General features: G+C 45.8%; 1 protein-coding gene across 1 annotated transcript in view; it reads left to right on the top strand.

Moving 5' to 3' along the window:
- Positions 1-17,407, top strand: part of LOC121540697 (cadherin EGF LAG seven-pass G-type receptor 1-like) — a 75,641-nt gene that overhangs the window by 50,904 nt on the left and 7,330 nt on the right. Inside the window, exons 13-31 of the mRNA XM_045207843.1 lie at positions 1,752-1,893; positions 2,309-2,429; positions 2,524-2,707; positions 3,041-3,142; positions 3,354-3,448; positions 3,565-3,774; positions 6,145-6,328; positions 6,499-6,651; positions 7,227-7,446; positions 8,206-8,373; positions 8,489-8,615; positions 8,716-8,916; positions 10,648-10,822; positions 10,979-11,091; positions 11,177-11,256; positions 11,406-11,490; positions 11,673-11,798; positions 12,076-12,203; positions 16,478-16,584. Of these exons, the coding sequence (XP_045063778.1) occupies positions 1,752-1,893; positions 2,309-2,429; positions 2,524-2,707; positions 3,041-3,142; positions 3,354-3,448; positions 3,565-3,774; positions 6,145-6,328; positions 6,499-6,651; positions 7,227-7,446; positions 8,206-8,373; positions 8,489-8,615; positions 8,716-8,916; positions 10,648-10,822; positions 10,979-11,091; positions 11,177-11,256; positions 11,406-11,490; positions 11,673-11,798; positions 12,076-12,203; positions 16,478-16,584 (2,721 nt within the window). The remainder of the gene's footprint in view (positions 1-1,751; positions 1,894-2,308; positions 2,430-2,523; positions 2,708-3,040; positions 3,143-3,353; positions 3,449-3,564; positions 3,775-6,144; positions 6,329-6,498; positions 6,652-7,226; positions 7,447-8,205; positions 8,374-8,488; positions 8,616-8,715; positions 8,917-10,647; positions 10,823-10,978; positions 11,092-11,176; positions 11,257-11,405; positions 11,491-11,672; positions 11,799-12,075; positions 12,204-16,477; positions 16,585-17,407) is intronic.

Here is a 17,407-nt window from a genome sequence, read left to right as displayed (position 1 = left end):
GAAGCCAACTTGATAAGGGACTCGAGGTTGTCCGGTGGTTCCCGAGTGGCCAGTTCATCTTGGATGGTGTCAGAAAGGCCCTTCAAAAACACACTGTGAGCGCCTCGTCGTTCCAGCCACTTGCTGCTGCCACAGTGCGGAACTGGATGGCATAGTCCGTCACGCTGCGCCGACCTTGGCGGAGAATCAGGAGCTGTTTGGCTGAGTCAGGGCCGTTGGTAGGACCTTGAAACACTCGCTTGAATTCTTCAGCAAAGGTAGAGTAGCTGGCACAGCAGGGACTTTGGGCATCCCACACAGCAGTAGCCCAGGCTAGAGCCTTTTCCGACAGCAGGGTGATGATATATGCTATCTTGGACCGGTCGGTGGGAAACGACGATGGTTGCAGCTCAAAGGAGAGAGAACATTGGGTGAAAAACCCCTTACAAACACTAGGGTCCCCTGAGAACCGTTGAGGAGGCGGCAGACGAGGTTCCGCCAGGGGATTAACTGCCAGGAGCCCTTGAATCGGATGAACTGGAGCAGAAGCGGTTGCCGGGGAAAGTCGATCCGAAATCTGCTTTATGGAAGTCAGCATCTCTGACAGAAGTTGAGAATGTCTAGCCATTAAGGCCTCTTGCTGAACCAGAGCAGCTCGTGGCGTTGGACAGTCCCCTCCTGGTGGGACAGCATGGAAAAAAAATCCTGGGTACTGGCTGCCTCTGGGTTCATAATAATGGCTCAGTGTTTCTGTCAGGACCCGAAAGTGAGAAACAGTCACTAATAATTGTCAGAACCCAGAAGATGAGGCAGACACAGCAGTACTAGAGATGGTGGTTTAATAAAGAACAAAATCCTCAGGCAAAGAAACTAAATCCACAATGTCCAAAAATAAAGCCAAGAGGCACAAAGAGGAAAACCTCCAAAAACAAAGAAACTCCACAAAGTGGTAAAAAATCCCACCAGAGAAATATCCATATAACACAAGGCTTGGGCTGGGGCTGGGTGCTAACTTACAAACACTGAGCAAGGAACTGAGGAACACACAGGGTTTAAATACTAACAAGGGAATGACCTACAGGTGCAAACAATAATTAGATCAAGAAAAAACAAAAGGTACAAAAAAGGTGCAATGGGGACATCTAGTGACCAAAACCCGAACAGTCATGGCCAAAACCTGACACCCACTACCATAAAAAAATACCTTTAGTAGGTTGTCCATCCACTCCGCCCAGAGTGGGTCAAAAAACACACTTTGGTGTTGATATTTCACTTCCTTATGTTAGAAAATACATTTTATCAAGACAAATATGATTCATCATGTTCTGAATCGTTCAGTGGGGTCTTTCTCCATCATTTCATTAACATTATATCCAAATAGTCGGATTTCGTAACCTAATACGTCTAATAATAAGCACCGAGCTCTGTTGACATAGCGGTACAGGTTTCTCATAATAACATTTAGAGGATTAATATGAACAGTGTATACTCAAATATGAAAATACTACATGTCATGTCTCAAAATCGATATCCATCTTACCTCTATATTGTTTTATGTCCTGCGGGATCCAAGAAGCAAGATGACGAGTTCAACTGTTTTTTTCTCTAGCCTCCATTGATTTAGTCACCCTAATTCTGGCCATCCTACAATGGTAAAAACTCCAATAACTTTTGAACGGATTATGATAGAGACTTGGGGTTTGGACCATTGGTTTTCTTAGAGGATTATTCACTCATTGGTCAAACTGTGTGTTTATATAATTTATTCCCAGGGTACTTTGGGAGGGACTGTGTGGACGCGTGTCTCCTGAATCCCTGTCAGCGTGTGTCCACCTGTGTCCGCCAGCCCAGTTCCCCCCATGGCTACAGCTGCCAGTGTGACCACAACTCCTACGGACAGTACTGCCAGAACAAGTGAGTACCGACACTGATCTAAGGACAGTTTCTTTTTGGGGGGTTTTGGGCTTTTTAGTGTCCGTTTTTTAACTCACCTGGAGATCATTAAACCCCCACCTGCTATGAGTCAGCGCCAGTTCTGATATTTCTGGAAACAATTCACTTTGTTTCAGAGCTTACCCCAGTAACCCCACTTAACCCCTACCGTACCACTCAGCACATTCCATCAACCTGTGTAGTAATTTGGTTTTGTAAACTGTTGCCCCTTGGCTTTGGTATTCGTTGGTGTTAAATAGATCTATAGTAGTTTTGGCATTGGCTTAGCATATTTCAACTCCCTTATGATTTGCTCATGGTTTTCATTGGTGTATCCTTGCTTGCTATGATAAACGGGGTTCTAAGTGGAATAACACTTGGTTCTGTTGTTCTCCAGAGCCAACCTACCCTGTGCTCGTGGCTGGTGGGGGAACCCTGTCTGTGGCCCATGTAACTGTGATGTCAGCAAAGGGTTCTACCGAGACTGCAACAAGACCACTGGGGACTGCCGCTGTAAGGTACGGAAAAGTATTAACCACACGGGCATGTGTTCTAGCTGTCCCCATTCCTTCCTGTGTTGCATGCTCAGCTCATGCTCTCTCCTGCCTTCAGGATAACTACTACCGGCCAGAGGGAGGGGACACTTGCTACTCCTGTGAGTGTTTCCAGGTTGGCGCCATGTCACGCTCCTGCCACCCTCACACGGGCCAGTGTCAGTGCAGGACCGGCGTGATCGGGCACCAGTGTAACCGCTGTGACAACCCCTTTGCCGAGGTCACCTCCAGCGGGTGCATGGGTAAGCATCTTACTAACTCTTACTAAAGCATCTTACTAACTCATTCGCTCCCTGACCTAAACCCTAACTCATTCGCTCCCTGACCTTGACCCTGACCCTAATCCTAACTAATTCGCTCCCTGACCCTGACCCTGACCCTGACCCTAACTCTTACTAACTAATTCGCTCCCTGACCCTGACCCTGACCCTAACTCATTCGCTCCCTGACCCTGACCCTGACCCTGACCCTAACCCTTACTAACTAATTCGCTCCCTGACCTTGACCCTGACCCTAACTCCTTCGCTCCCTGATCAAAGACTGCTTGTTCTTGGTTGTTCTAATCTCTTCACTAGTTGTATATGAGGGCTGTCCCAAGGCCTTTGATGCAGGGATCTGGTGGCCAAAGACCCAGTTTGGACAACCCGCTGCCATGAAGTGTCCCAAACGATCCACAGGTAAGCACAGCAACCCTTTTCAGAATGTGAAAATGTATTGGAAATGCATACATTTTATTGAAATTTTACCAGACTATACTGTTCATACTGTTGTTATCCTGTTGATTTCCTCAACATGTCAGCTAAAAGGCAATAGAGGTCAACAGAGAATCGTCACAATCAGTCCTCCTCTTCCTTACCCTTCTCTCCCCGTCTTTCTCCTCCCCACTAGGCACGGCCATCCGCCACTGCAGCGATGAGAACGGCTGGCTGCCTCCCGATCTCTTCAACTGCACCTCTCTCACCTTCTCTCAGCTGAAAAAAGAGGTATGTCTTGATTTAACCTTTATTCAAATGCAGGAAGTCCCATTGAGATTAAAACCCTCCTTTATCATTGAGACACCTGTCTGACCTCTGACCTCTCCCTGACCTCTGGCCTTCAGGACGAGGAGCTGCAACTCAACAGCTCCAGGATGGACGGTGAGAGGTCAAAGGGCATGGCCAGCATGCTGCGTAGCGCCACCAACCGCACGGCGGACCTCCAGGGCAACGACGTGAAGACGGCCTACAGCCTCCTGACCCGCCTGCTGCAGTACGAGAGCCAACAGCTGGGCTTCGACATGGCCACCACGAGAGACATTCACTTCCATGAGGTGGGCCACTAGAAACATGCTTCAACTAGTGTTTACATTTACATTTACCTCATTTAGCAGACACTCTTATCCAGAGCCACTTACAAATTGGTGCATTCAACTTATGATACCCAGTGGGACAACCACTTTATTTTATTTTTTTATGGGGGGTGGGGGAAGAAGGATTACTTTATACTATTCCAGGTATTCCTTAAAGAGGTAGGGTTTCAAGTGTCTCCGGAAGGTGGTCAGTGACTCCGCTGTCCTGGCGTCGTGGGGGAGCTTGTTCCACCATTGGGGTGCCAGAGCAGCGAATAGCTTTGACTGGGCTGAGCGGGAACTGTGCTTCCGTAGAGGTAGGGGAGCTAGCAGGCCAGAGGTGGATGAACGTAGTGGCCTCGTTTGGGTGTCGGGTCTGATCAGAGCCTGAAGGTAAGGAGGTGCCGCGTTCTGGATAAGTTGTAGGGGTTTAATGGCACAGGCAGGGATCCCAGCCAACAGCGAGTTGCAGTAATCCAGATGGGAGATGACAAGTGCCTGGATTAGGACCTGTGCCGCTTCCTGTGTAAGGTAGGGTCGTACTCTGCGAATGTTGTAGAGCATGAACCTGCAGGATCGGGTCACCGCTTTGATGTTAGCGGAGAATGACAGGGTGTTGTCCAGGGTCACGCCAAGGTTCTTTGCACTCTGGGAGGAGGACACAATGGAGTTGTCAACTGTGATGGCGAGATCATGGAGCGGGAAGTCCTTCCCCGGGAGGAAGAGCAGCTCCGTTTTGCCGAGGTTCAGCTTGAGGTGGTGATCCGACATCCATACTGATATGTCTGCCAGACATGCAGAGATGCGATTCGCCACCTGGTTATCAGAAGGGGGAAAGGAAAACATTAATTGTGTGTCGTCTGCGTAGTAATGATAGGAGAGACCATGTGAGGATATGACAGGACAGAGCCAAGTTACTTGGTGTATAGAGAGAATAGGAGAGGGCCTAGAACTGAGCACTGGGGGACACCAGTGGTGAGAGCACGTGGTGCGGAGACAGATTCTCGCCACGCCACCTGGTAGGAGCGACCTGTCAGGTAGGACGCAATTCAAGAGTGAGCAGCGCCTGAGATGCCCAACTCGGAGAGGGTGGAGAGGAGGATCTGATGGTTCACAGTATCAAAGGCAGCGGATATGTCTAGAAGGATAAGAGCAGCGGAGAGAGAGTTAGCTTTAGCAGTGCCATGTAGTGCTCTTCCTCAGCTCTCAAATAATGTGTTGAGGTTGAAATGATAAGATCGTTATGGAGTTAGCAGGTTCATTGGCCTTAGCAACACTACTAATTACAATGATGTCAGGAACTCATACACTCTTAGAACCTAAAAGGGTTCTTCGGTTGTCCCCATAGGAGAACCCTTTTGAAGAACCCTTTTTGGTTACAGGTAGAACCCTTTTTGGTTTCAGGTAGAACTCTTTTGGGTTCCATATAGAACCCTCTATGGAAAGGGTTCTATGTGGAACTCAAAAAGGTTCTACCTGGAACCAAAAGGGTTCTACCTGGAACCAAAAAGAGTTATTCACAAGGGTTCTCCTATGGGGACAGCTGAAGAACCCTTTCAGGTTCAGGACCTTTTTTTCTAAAAGTGTAGAAATATACCCTCAAATATTCTCAAGTTCTCTATCATATGTTTACCCTAAATGTTCTCTCACAGTTTTCGGAGACTCGCTCAAAGTTGAATGAATGACCCACATTGTTAAGCTCAACTGCTTAAGGATCCTACTAACTTTAAGTCGCTAATAGTTTCCACAAATCCTGCTTATAGCTGGTACTGGTTTGCTAAGAGCCTGTTGTCCCAGTTGGAGATTTCTCCCCCTATAGAGAATGTGATCCAGAGCCTATTATGTGTAAGTAATACAGCGGAATGATTAGCATGTTCTCTATGAGCTTTATTAACATGCTCTATGAGCTTTATGACCAGACTGGGCGCTGATGGCTAACAGTGTGCATTCTTGGCACCAGCCCCAGCTCTTTGGGATGTGTTAGATGCCAGAAGGTGCAGCTGGAAGGGTTTAGGGTGTCAAGTACCAATCAGAATGGGTGATTGAGCCAATGAAAGTAGCAGTTCTCCCAGGGGTGGTTGGGCGTGGGGCCAGATTGCACAGGTGCTGTTATGAGATGATGTCTGTACAGTGACCCCCCCTTCCTTTATAGGGCAGCTCTCCTTTCCTTCTCTTGTTTTCTTTGTTTCTCTCTGTTCTGTTGACATTGTTTTCACATGCTTCATTTGGGATATATGATACCAATTATGCATTCTGTTTGTCTCGGATGTATACTGGCCACACAGGTCAATGCAGAGTACTACATAGTAAAGATGTGATGTAGGTGTATGACATGCCCTGTTAATATTCTAGAACATGGTCCGAGCGGGCAGTGCCATCCTGGACCCTGCTAACAGAGGACACTGGGAGCAGATCCAGCGTTCCGAAGGTGGTACAGCCCTACTACTGCACAGCTTTGAGGATTACGCACAAGCCCTGGCCCAAAACATGAGGAAGACCTACCTGAAACCCTTTACTGTTGTCACGGAAAACATGAGTGAGTCCATCTGCAGTGCAATGACACAATTATTTTGTTGCAGTAACATAATTTGCATGACTAATTAACGCACAGTAAGGTTGCATTGTGCATTTAAAACAACCTACCACCAATACCTCTCGTGTGAGACAAGCATAATTATCACACATTCTCTCTCTCTGTGCTCACAGTTGTTTCTGTGGATTACTTGGACCCGTCCAGGCCAGAACGGACAAACATCCCGCATTTCCAAGAGATCCAGGAGGCCTATTCCAAAGAGATGGAATCTTCTGTCCGCTTCCCAGAATTCCCAACACAGCACGAGCAGCCAAAGGAGGTTAAAGGTGGGATTAAAGTAGTAGAACAGCATAGACATTTTGTGGTTCATTACGTCGCTTTCACAACGTAAATAGTCAGTTAATTAAAGAGGCAATCTGCGATTGCGACATCCATTTTTGGACTTTTAAATTAATTATATATACTCATTCATTCTTGAAGATTCTAACTTAACCTTCCCGTTGTCCTAGGGTCAAAATGACCCGCCACTGTGTTGAACCAACTTTATTAAATTTTTATATTTTTGGGATCATTTGTGAAAAGGAGGCAGTGAGACTTTAAAGAAAGTATCACTGTCTCCTTCTCACAAATGATCCAAAAAATATAAAAAATTAAATAAAGTTGGTTCAACACAGTGGCGGGTCATTTTGACCCTAGGACAACGGGAGGGTTAAAGACTCTCCATTCTCATCTTTCAACTGTTCACTAAAACGTTGTTATTGTTTCAACTACAGATTGCCCCTTTAAGTCTGAGCTGTACTGTATAAACAGTTTGTCAAGTTTTTCAACCAGTCTGGTAGAGTTTTTTATGTGAGATTCATTCATTCATTAATTGTCATAGTATCGGTTTCAATCGTTACAGCAGTCTCGATAGCAACAGCCACAGATGCAACAGCCACAAACGCGCCCCCTGTCCAGGCTGAATCCACTGAATCCAGCACCGTTGGTCACCAGGCGTCTGCCAAGAAAAAGCGTCGTCACGCTGAGGTCCCAGGCCCTCTCCCTGTTGCCGTGGTGATCATCTATAGGACCCTGGGACAGCTACTGCCTGAGAACTACGACATTGATCGCAGGAACCTGAGGTATTGTTTACCACTGGGAAAGCTGGGTTTGGTTTTTGCCTAGTTTTCCTTGTGATAGATGTGTTTATGCTACCTCACTATAGGCCAGGGATGTGGCTATAGGCCAGGCCAGTGCAACTTTGAAAGGGTGGGGGCCACAAAAAATCTGAACACATCATGAAGGGCCACAGTGTACCCACATCCATACCCCAAAAAATTTCACCTTCCGAATAAAACATTTTAGCGGCCCCCCTCTTGAGAGCGGAGAGAAAAAACATATTGTTTAATTTTCTGCAATTCTTAAAATGTTGCCATGGGGTGGAGAGAAGATTTAGCAACCTTTTAAAACAAATTTCATGCATTTCTACAAATTTTGCTATGGGGCAGAGAGGAACTTTGCAGTTTTTAATATGATATCCGAGTGAGAGTGACTAACAAAGTCAATGGGGCCCTCCGGTCGGTAATTGGACCATGATTACTACAAATGTAGATAGCTGGCTAGACTAATGTATCAATCAAAAAAACAATCACCTGACATGGGCTAATTGAGTGACTGTCATTGACTAACATAGCAAGATAAAAACTGCTGATACACAACCACATTTGTTTTTTTTGTGGGGGGGGGGGAATTTATCCGCGGGCCTAGAAAAGGGGGGCCACCATCTGCCCTGCTATAGGCCCTTGTGGAAAGTCACTCTCGATATGAACATCTCTTGGATGACTAAAGTCAATGTAAACATAAATGTGTGTGTGTATGTGTGTGTGTGTGTGTGTGTTTAGACTCCCCAAAAGGCCCATCATCAACACACCTATTGTGAGCACGGTGGTCTACAGTGAGGGGGTGCCCTTGACCCCTCTTCTGGCACAGCCTATCACACTGGAATACACACTGCTGGAGACAGAGGAGAGGACCAAACCTGTCTGTGTCTACTGGAATCACTCCATCCTGTAAGGATGAGCATACCTATCAATTCTCTTACTCAGATCGTAGATTTAGATGGAGTTTAGCTCGGTTATATTCAAGAACACAAATCATTTACAACAATATCTATTTTGGGTCCAGGGTTCAAGGAACGGGAGGCTGGTCTGCCAGGGGGTGTGAGCTGGTGTTCAGAAACAGCACCCACATCAGCTGTCAGTGCAGTCACATGTCCAGCTCTGCTGTGCTCATGGACATCTCCAAGAGAGAGGTACCACCCCGATCCCCCTACCAAACACTCAGTCATGGTGACTCAGCTTGTGTTAACTTCTATTATTTGATCTTACCCCTGGCCGTGTGTACCTCCTCAGCATGGAGAGGTCCTGCCCCTGAAGATCATCACCTACACCACGGTTTCGGCCTCGCTGGTGGCCCTCCTCATCACCTTCCTCCTGCTGGCCATCCTCCGGAAGCTCCGCTCTAACCTCCACAGCATCCACAAGAACCTGGTGGTGTCAATCTTCCTCTCCCAGCTTGTCTTCCTCTTTGGAATCAACCAGACTGAGAATGTGGTGAGGCCCTAGCACACAACCCTGAGGCACATCCGAAAAACACTTTATTTTGTCTTATTGCGTTATTATAGACTGTCTACTTGTCGATATACACTACATGACCAAAAGTATGCTCGTCAAACATCTCATTCCAAAATCATGGGCATTAATATGGAGTTGGTCCCCCATTTGCTGCTATAACAGCCTCCACTCTTTTGGGAAGGCTTTCCACTAGATGTTGGAACATTGCTGCGGCCACAAGAGCATTAGTGCGGTTGGGCACTGATGTTGGGCAATTAGGCCTGGCTCGCAGTCAGCGTTCCAATTCATCCCAAAGGTGTTCGATGGGGTTGAGGTCAGGGCTCTGTGCAGGCCAGTCAAGTTCTTCCACACCGATCTCGACAAACCATTTTTGTATGGACCTCGCTTTGTGCATGGGTGCATTGTCATGCTGAAACAGGAAAGGGCCTTCCCCAAACTGTTGCCACAAAGTTGTAAGCACAGAATTGTCTACAATGTCATTGTATGCTGTAGCATTAAGATTTCCCTTCACTGGAACTAAGAGGCCTAGCCCGAACCATGAAAAACAGCCCCAGACCATTATTCCTCCTCCACCAAACTTTACAGTTGGTAATATGCATTCGGGCAGGTAGCGTTCTCCTGGCATCTGACAAACCCAGGTTTGTCTGTTGGACTGCCAGACAGTGAAGTGTGATTCATCACTCCAGAGAACGTGTTTCCACTGCTCCAGAGTCCAATGGCAGCTAGCTTTACACCACTCCAGCCGACGATTGGCATTGTGCATGGTGATCTTAGGCTTGTGTGCGGCTGCTCGGCCATGGCAACCCATTTCATGAAGCTCCCGACAAACAGTTGTGCTGGTGTTGCTTCCAGAAGCAGTTTGAAACTCGGTAGTGAGTGTTGCAACCGAGTACAGATGTTTTTTTAAGCGTTACGTGCTTCAGCACTCGGCGGTCCCATTCTGTGAGCTTGTATGGCCTACCACTTCGCGGCTGAGCCGTTGTTGCTCCTAAACGTTTCCACTTCACAATAACAGCACTTACAGTTGACCGGGGCAGCTCTAGCAGGGCCGAAATTTGACGAACTGACTTGTTAGAAAGGTGGCATCCTATGACGGTGCCATGTTGAAAGTCACTGAGCTCTTCAGTAAGGCCATTCTACTGCCAATACACCTGTCAGCAACGGATGTGGCTGAAATAGCCAAGTCCACTATTTTGAAGGGGTGTACACATACTTTTGTATATATAGTGTACCTGCAGGCTACTCGCATTAACCAAAATAGCCAATTAAATTGATTTGAAAACCGAAAAACTGTAGCTATTCTGTTAAGGAAAACATAAGTGTATGTAAATAATTAGCCTACATGTCAAAGTGTGTAGGTGATAGCTTATGCGAATTGGCTACAGCCTGCCATGTCTAGACCAATGCTGACATGAGGAAGGCTAGTCCTCTCACCCCCCTTGAGGCTACTCCCCCTCCCCCTTAGGGCTAGTCCCCTCACCCCTCTTGAGGTTACTCAATAGTACCTTTTACATTTTAGTCATTTAGCAGATGCTAAATGTCTGTTTGGCAATGTGTGGATTTGGCCTCAGCCATCGCATTGTGTTCTGTTGTTATAGATTAGCAGTTACTGAACCAGACTTATTTCACAGACAGCTTAAATAACAATTAGCACAGTTGGATTTCTTAACGGTGGCTTTAATCATCTTTGCCTACCTCTCTGTCCCTCAGTTCATGTGTACAGTGGTAGCCGTCCTGCTTCACTACTTCTACATGTGTACGTTTGCCTGGATGTTCGTGGAGGGCCTTCACATCTACCGCATGCTGACTGAAGTCAGGAACATCAACCATGGCCGCATGAGGTTTTACTACGCCATTGGCTGGGGCATTCCTGCCATTATCACCGGTGAGTGAGACACTCACACACACACACACACACACACACACACACACACACACACAGCCAGACATGAATGTAAAGACAGAGAGGAACACAGATGCATTGAAACGACATAATCTGGAAGCACATGCTCACTGTGTGTGTGTTTTTCCTCTCTTGTAGGCCTGGCAGTAGGGTTGGACCCTGAGGGCTATGGGAACCCAGACTTCTGTTGGCTCTCTGTCCACGACACACTCATCTGGAGTATCGCTGGGCCCATCGCTATAGTAGTACTGGTGAGTGTGTGTGTAGATGCTGTTTATTTGGATACTGGATTGGTTCTGGCCAGTGGATTATGTTATTCATCTCCATCTCATCTAGGTCAACATTGCTTTATTCTTCCTGGCCGCCAAGGCCTCGTGCGGAAAGAGACAGTGGACATTAGAGAAGTCTGAAGCAATGTGAGTACTTAGAGACAGGATAACCATACAGGGTTAGAAAATAGTTGGCACGTAGCATACCATGTTGGCTGGATTCCATTCAAACATAACAAATATTTCCTCTCCAGCTGTTCCCTACATGTAGCCTTCCTCCTCCTGTTGCTCCTCAGTGCTACCTGGGTCCTGGGCCTCATGGCAGTCAACAGTGACATCCTCTCCTTACACTACCTCTTTGCCATTTTCAGCTGCCTTCAGGTACTTGGCTTTTTGTGTTGTCAAAAACAGTGCTTCAAAAAGCCTTACAGTGGTTCGATTTATCTGTGTCTCTGTCTCTGTGTCTCTGTCTCTGTGTCTCTGTCTCTGTGTCTCTCTCTCTCTCTCTCTCTCTCTCTCTCTCTCTCTCTCTCTCTCTCTCTCTCTCTCTCTCTCTCTCTCAGGGTATATGCATATTCTTCTTCCACTGTGTTTTCAACAAGGCGGTGAGGACCAACCTGAAGAATGTCCTCACAGGAAGGAAATCCATAGTGGAGGAGTATACTGCCACCCGCTCCACTCTCCTCACAGTGAGTACAGACCAGTCCATAGTTAAGTGTAGTAAACCTGTACATTTATGTTGAAAAATGAGTTATGAGTTGTATCGGGCGGCAGGCAGCCTAGCGGTTAAGAGCACTTGGCCAGTAATCGAAATGTTGCTTGTACGAATCCCCGAGCCGACTAGGTGAAAGATCTGTCGATGTGCCCTTGAGCAAGGCACTTAACCCTAATTACTCTTGTAAGTCACTCTGGGTAAGAGCGTCTGCTAAATGACAAATTGAATGTATTACTTCTTTGTGTCCCCAGCGTTCACTGAATGCTAAGCATTCATACACAGAGGAGGACAGTCTGTACCGCACGGCCATCGGAGAGTCCACTGCCTCCCTGGACAGTACAGTCAGATCAGCCCGCAGCTTCAGCAGAAGCCAGGCCAGGTGACTTACTGGGTTGAAACTGGGTTCTACGTAGCTAGCAGATTGTGATGGGCTAATGTGATGCTCTATTAGCCGTTACAGGTTAGGTACTGTTTGGCATAGCACAGAGAATTTTCTACCAAACTTAACTTGGCGATACTTCCTCAATTCCCGACTTGGAAGACAACCAATGTCTTCTAAACATCCATGTCTAGTTGCAGGGGGTTCTTTTGAATTTAGAAAATGCTCCGTTGTTAAATAAATACAATTCTCCATGAAGTAATCCAACAATGTGTACGCTGCCATCTTGTCTATTTCAAATCTTCACTCATTGATCGAGACAGGTGATTGTCATCATGACATGCGTCACTTTGGGGTGGACCCACCTGTCTCAATCAATAAGAGATTTGAAATAGACAAGACACATTGTTGGATTACTTAAAGTGGATCTGACAGTGTTTTAACTACTTTGCAGATATGAAAGTTCCCAGTTTATGCTACAAAACCAACTTCATAAGAGGTTTTAAAAATAGGTTCTATTTGACAAAAAATTCCATGACATAGAGTAAGGCATTGTTGACAGAATAGATGGATGCAGTTAAAAACATAATTAATATAATTCACCATTACATTTATTGGTAGTCTAAAAAATATTGCTATCAGGTTGTAAATCACAGCTGTCCTAGTACATATTTTGCTGCCTCCACCCATTCGGGATGCACGTTTTCAGTTTCAATGACTCAATACTTTGGAAAAAAACTGACAAATTTAACTAAGGCTGGGAATGTCAATACAATCAAACTAGCGAGGGCAATGATCACAAGTCAGTCATAACGTGGCTAATAGGCTAGCGTATCTATTTATGTAGCTATGTTATTTATTTATTAAGCTCAAAACACGAAGCCTAACGTTAGATAGCTAGCTGCTGGGAGGATGACATACACAAAATAGTCAAAATTGGTGAAGTGAAATGAAAAACATTACTTGTTTCAAAAAATTCTAAAAAATAAATAACGGAAAAGTGGTGCGTGCATATGTATTCACCCCCTTTGCTATGAAGCCCCTAAATAAGATCTGGTGAAACCAATTACCTTCAGAAGTCACATAATTAGTTAAATATAGTCCACCTGTGTGCAATCTAGGTGCCACATGATCTCAGTATATATACACCTGTTCTGAAAGGCCCCAGAGTCTGCAACACCACTAAGCAAGGGGCACCACCAAGCAAGCAGCACCATGAAGACCAAGGAGCTCTCCAAACAGGTCAGGGACAAAGTTGTGGAGAAGTACAGATCAGGGTTGGGTTATAAAAAAATATCAGAAACTTTGAACATCCCACGAAGCACCATTAAATCCATTATTAAAAAATGGAAAGAACCATAACAAACCTTCCAAGAGAGGGCCGCTTACCAAAACTCACGGACCAGGCAAGGAGGACATTAATCAGAGGCAACAAAGAGACCAAAGATAACCCTGAAGGAGCTGCAAAGCTCCACAGCGGAGATTGGAGTATCTGTCCATAGGACCACTTTAAGCCGTACACGCCACAGAGCTGGGCTTTACGGAAGAGTGTCCAGAAAAAAAGCCATTGCTTAAAGAAAAAAAATCAAACATGTTTGGTGTGTGTTCGCCAAAAGGCATGTGGGAGACTCCCCAAACATATGGAAGAAGGTACTTTGGTCAGATGAAACTAAAATTGAACTTTTTGGCCATCAAGGAAAACGCTATGTCTGGCGCAAACCCAACACCTCTCATCACCCGAGAACACCAGCATTGTGGTGGCAGCATCATGCTGTGGGGATGTTTTTCATCGGCAGGGATTGGGAAACTGGTCAGAATTGAAGGAATGATGGATGGCGCTAAATACAGGGACATTCTTGAGGCAAACCTGTTTCAGTCTTCCAGAGATTTGAGACTGGGACGGAGGTTCACCTTCCAGAAGGACAATGACCCTAAGCATACTGCTAAAGCAACACTCGAGTGGTTTAAGGGGAAACATTTAAATGTCTTGGAATGGCCTAGTCAAAGCCCAGACCTCAATCCAATTGAGAATCTGTGGTATGACTTAAAGATTGCTGTACACCAGCGGAACCCATCCAACTTGAAGGAGCTAGAGCAGTTTTGCCTTGAAGAATTGGCAAAAATCCCAGTGGCTAGATGTGCCAAGCTTATAGAGACATACCCCAAGGGACTTGCAGCTGTAATTGCTGCAAAAGGTGGCTCTACAAAGTATGGATTTGGGGGGGGGTGAATAGTTATGCACGCTCAAGTTTTCTTATTTCTTTGTTTTTCAATAAAAAATCAATTTTAATTCCAGGTTGTAAGGCAACAAAATAGGAAAAATGCCAAGGGGGTGAATACTTTCGCAAGCCACTGTTTCGATAAGTTAAGATTTGTTGAAAATACTCTTTGTTACGCCAAAAAAGTACCTACCTAATAACACCCATCAGCCAGATGGAACAGAGTAATTTTCTGACTAGGCAATATACACTACTCAAAAAAATAAAGGGAACACTAAAATAACACATCCTAGATCTGAATGAATGAAATAATCTTATTAAATACTTTTTTCTTTACATAGTTGAATGTGCTGACAACAAAATCACACAAAAATTATCAATGGAAATCAAATTTATCAACCCATGGAGGTCTGGATTTGGAGTCACCCTCAAAATTAAAGTGGAAAACCACACTACAGGCTGATCCAACTTTGATGTAATGTCTTTAAAACAAGTCAAAATGAGGCTCAGTAGTGTGTGTGGCCTCCACGTGCCTGTATGACCTCCCTACAACGCCTGGGCATGCTCCTGATGAGGTGGCGGATGGTCTCCTGAGGGATCTCCTCCCAGACCTGGACTAAAGCATCCGCCAACTCCTGGACAGTCTGTGGTGCAACGTGGCGTTGGTGGATGGAGCGAGACATGATGTCCCAGATGTGCTCAATTGGATTCAGGTCTGGGGAACGGGCGGGCCAGTCCATAGCATCAATGCCTTCCTCTTGCAGGAACTGCTGACACACTCCAGCCACATGAGGTCTAGCATTGTCTTGCATTAGGAGGAACCCAGTGCCAACCGCACCAGCATATGGTCTCACAAGGGGTCTGAGGATCTCATCTCGGTACCTAATGGCAGTCAGGCTACCTCTGGCGAGCACATGGAGGGCTGTGCGGCCCCCCAAAGAAATGCCACCCCACACCTTGACTGACCCACCGCCAAACCGGTCATGCTGGAGGATGTTGCAGGCAGCAGAACGTTCTCCACGGCGTCTCCAGACTCTGTCACGTCTGTCACATGTGCTCAGTGTGAACCTGCTTTCATCTGTGAAGAGCACAGGGCGCCAGTGGCGAATTTGCCAATCTTGGTGTTCTCTGGCAAATGCCAAACGTCCTGCACGGTGTTGGGCTGTAAGCACAACCCCCACCTGTGGACGTCGGGCCCTCATACCACCCTCATGGAGTCTGTTTCTGACCGTTTGAGCAGACACATGCACATTTGTGGCCTGCTGGAGGTCATTTTGCAGGGCTCTGGCAGTGCTCCTCCTGCTCCTCCTTGCACAAAGGCGGAGGTAGCGGTTCTGCTGCTGGGTTGTTGCCCTCCTACGGCCTCCTCCACGTCTCCTGATGTACTGGCCTGTCTCCTGGTAGCGCCTCCATGCTCTGGACACTACGCTGACAGACACAGCAAACCTTCTTGCCACAGCTCGCATTGATGTGCCATGCTGGATGAGCTGCACTACCTGAGCCACTTGTGTGGGTTGTAGACTCCGTCTCATGCTACCACTAGAGTGAAAGCACCGCCAGCATTCAAAAGTAACCAAAACATCAGCCAGGAAGCATAGGAACTGAGAAGTGGTCTGTGGTCACCACCTGCAAAACCAGTCCTTTATTGGGGGTGTCTTGCTAATTGCCTATAATTTCCACCTGTTGTCTATTCCATTTGCACAAAAGCATGTGAAATGTATTGTTAATCAGTGTTGCTTCCTAAGTGGACAGTTTGATTTCACAGAAGTGTGATTGACTTGGATTACATTGTGTTGTTTAAGTGTTCCCTTTATTTGTTTGAGCAGTGTATTTAATAGCTAGGTTCTACTTAGGTTTGCAAAACTCCAGTAACCTTCCCAAAATTCCCAGATTTTCAAGAAATCCCAGTTGGTGTATTCTGGATTTCATTGCTGGAAAAACTGGGAATTTTAGGAAAGTTAATGGAGTATCGCGACCACATTTCTACTGGAACACAATTGTTATTCATACTCAAGTTTTTATTCCTGTACTCATCATGTCTCTTTCTTCCAACAGGAACGACTCAGGGCAGAAGCGCACAACATCCTCCGGCTCAACCAAGAATAGTTACCGTGGGGAGGGAGACTCCTGCATCTTCCTCCGCAAGCGCTCCAAGAGAGATGGTACAAGTCCTATATAGTTACATTGAGTGTCATGTGACAGGGAATCTTAATGCATCCGAATGTCTCAATACTTTACGTGCCATTGGCTGCTCAGGCCTATAGTGGTGAGGAGGAGGAGTCTACCATGTCCGCAAGTGACTTCACCATTCATTTTCGGGATTCAGGGTTCATTCAAACACAGTTTTAAGCTTTGTTTTACAATTTTACTATGATTTCGGGATTGTATATCGATTCGCTCTCCTTAAATATTAGTCGTCTGATGCAAATATTAGTCGTCTGATGCATTAGTTTCAGTCTCTGAATTGTTTAATAAAACTTTTCGCAACCAGCTCTTGATATCAGGGCATAAAAACTACAATTTGTCTCCTGAATTAGCATAGCGTGCATGTGCGCCTAGCATACAGTGCCTTCAGAAAGTATTCACACCCCTTGACTTATTCCACATTTTGTTGTGTTACAGTCTGAATTCAAAATGGGTTAAATAAATAAAAAAATCTCACCCATATACTGTACACACAATACCCCATAATGACAGTGAAAACATATTTTTTGAAATGTTTGAAATGTTCTTGAAAATTAAAGACAGAAATATTTAATTTACATAAGTATTCACACCCCTGAGTCAATATATGTTAGAATCACCTTTGGCAGCAATTACAGCTGTGAGTCTTTCTGGGTAAGTCTCTTATTTTTATTTTATTTTTATTTCACCTTTATTTAACCATGTAAGCCAGTTGAGTTCTCATTTACAACTGCGACCTGGCCAAGATAAAGCAAAGCAGTGCGATAAAAACAACAACAACACAGAGTTACATATGGGATA

Source organism: Coregonus clupeaformis, chromosome 26 (genome assembly GCF_020615455.1).
Source record: "Coregonus clupeaformis isolate EN_2021a chromosome 26, ASM2061545v1, whole genome shotgun sequence".
NCBI classification, from domain to species: Eukaryota; Metazoa; Chordata; class Actinopteri; order Salmoniformes; family Salmonidae; genus Coregonus; species Coregonus clupeaformis.
The sequence above is the reverse complement of the archived record's forward strand: the minus strand, read 5'-3'. Positions and strand labels throughout refer to the sequence as shown.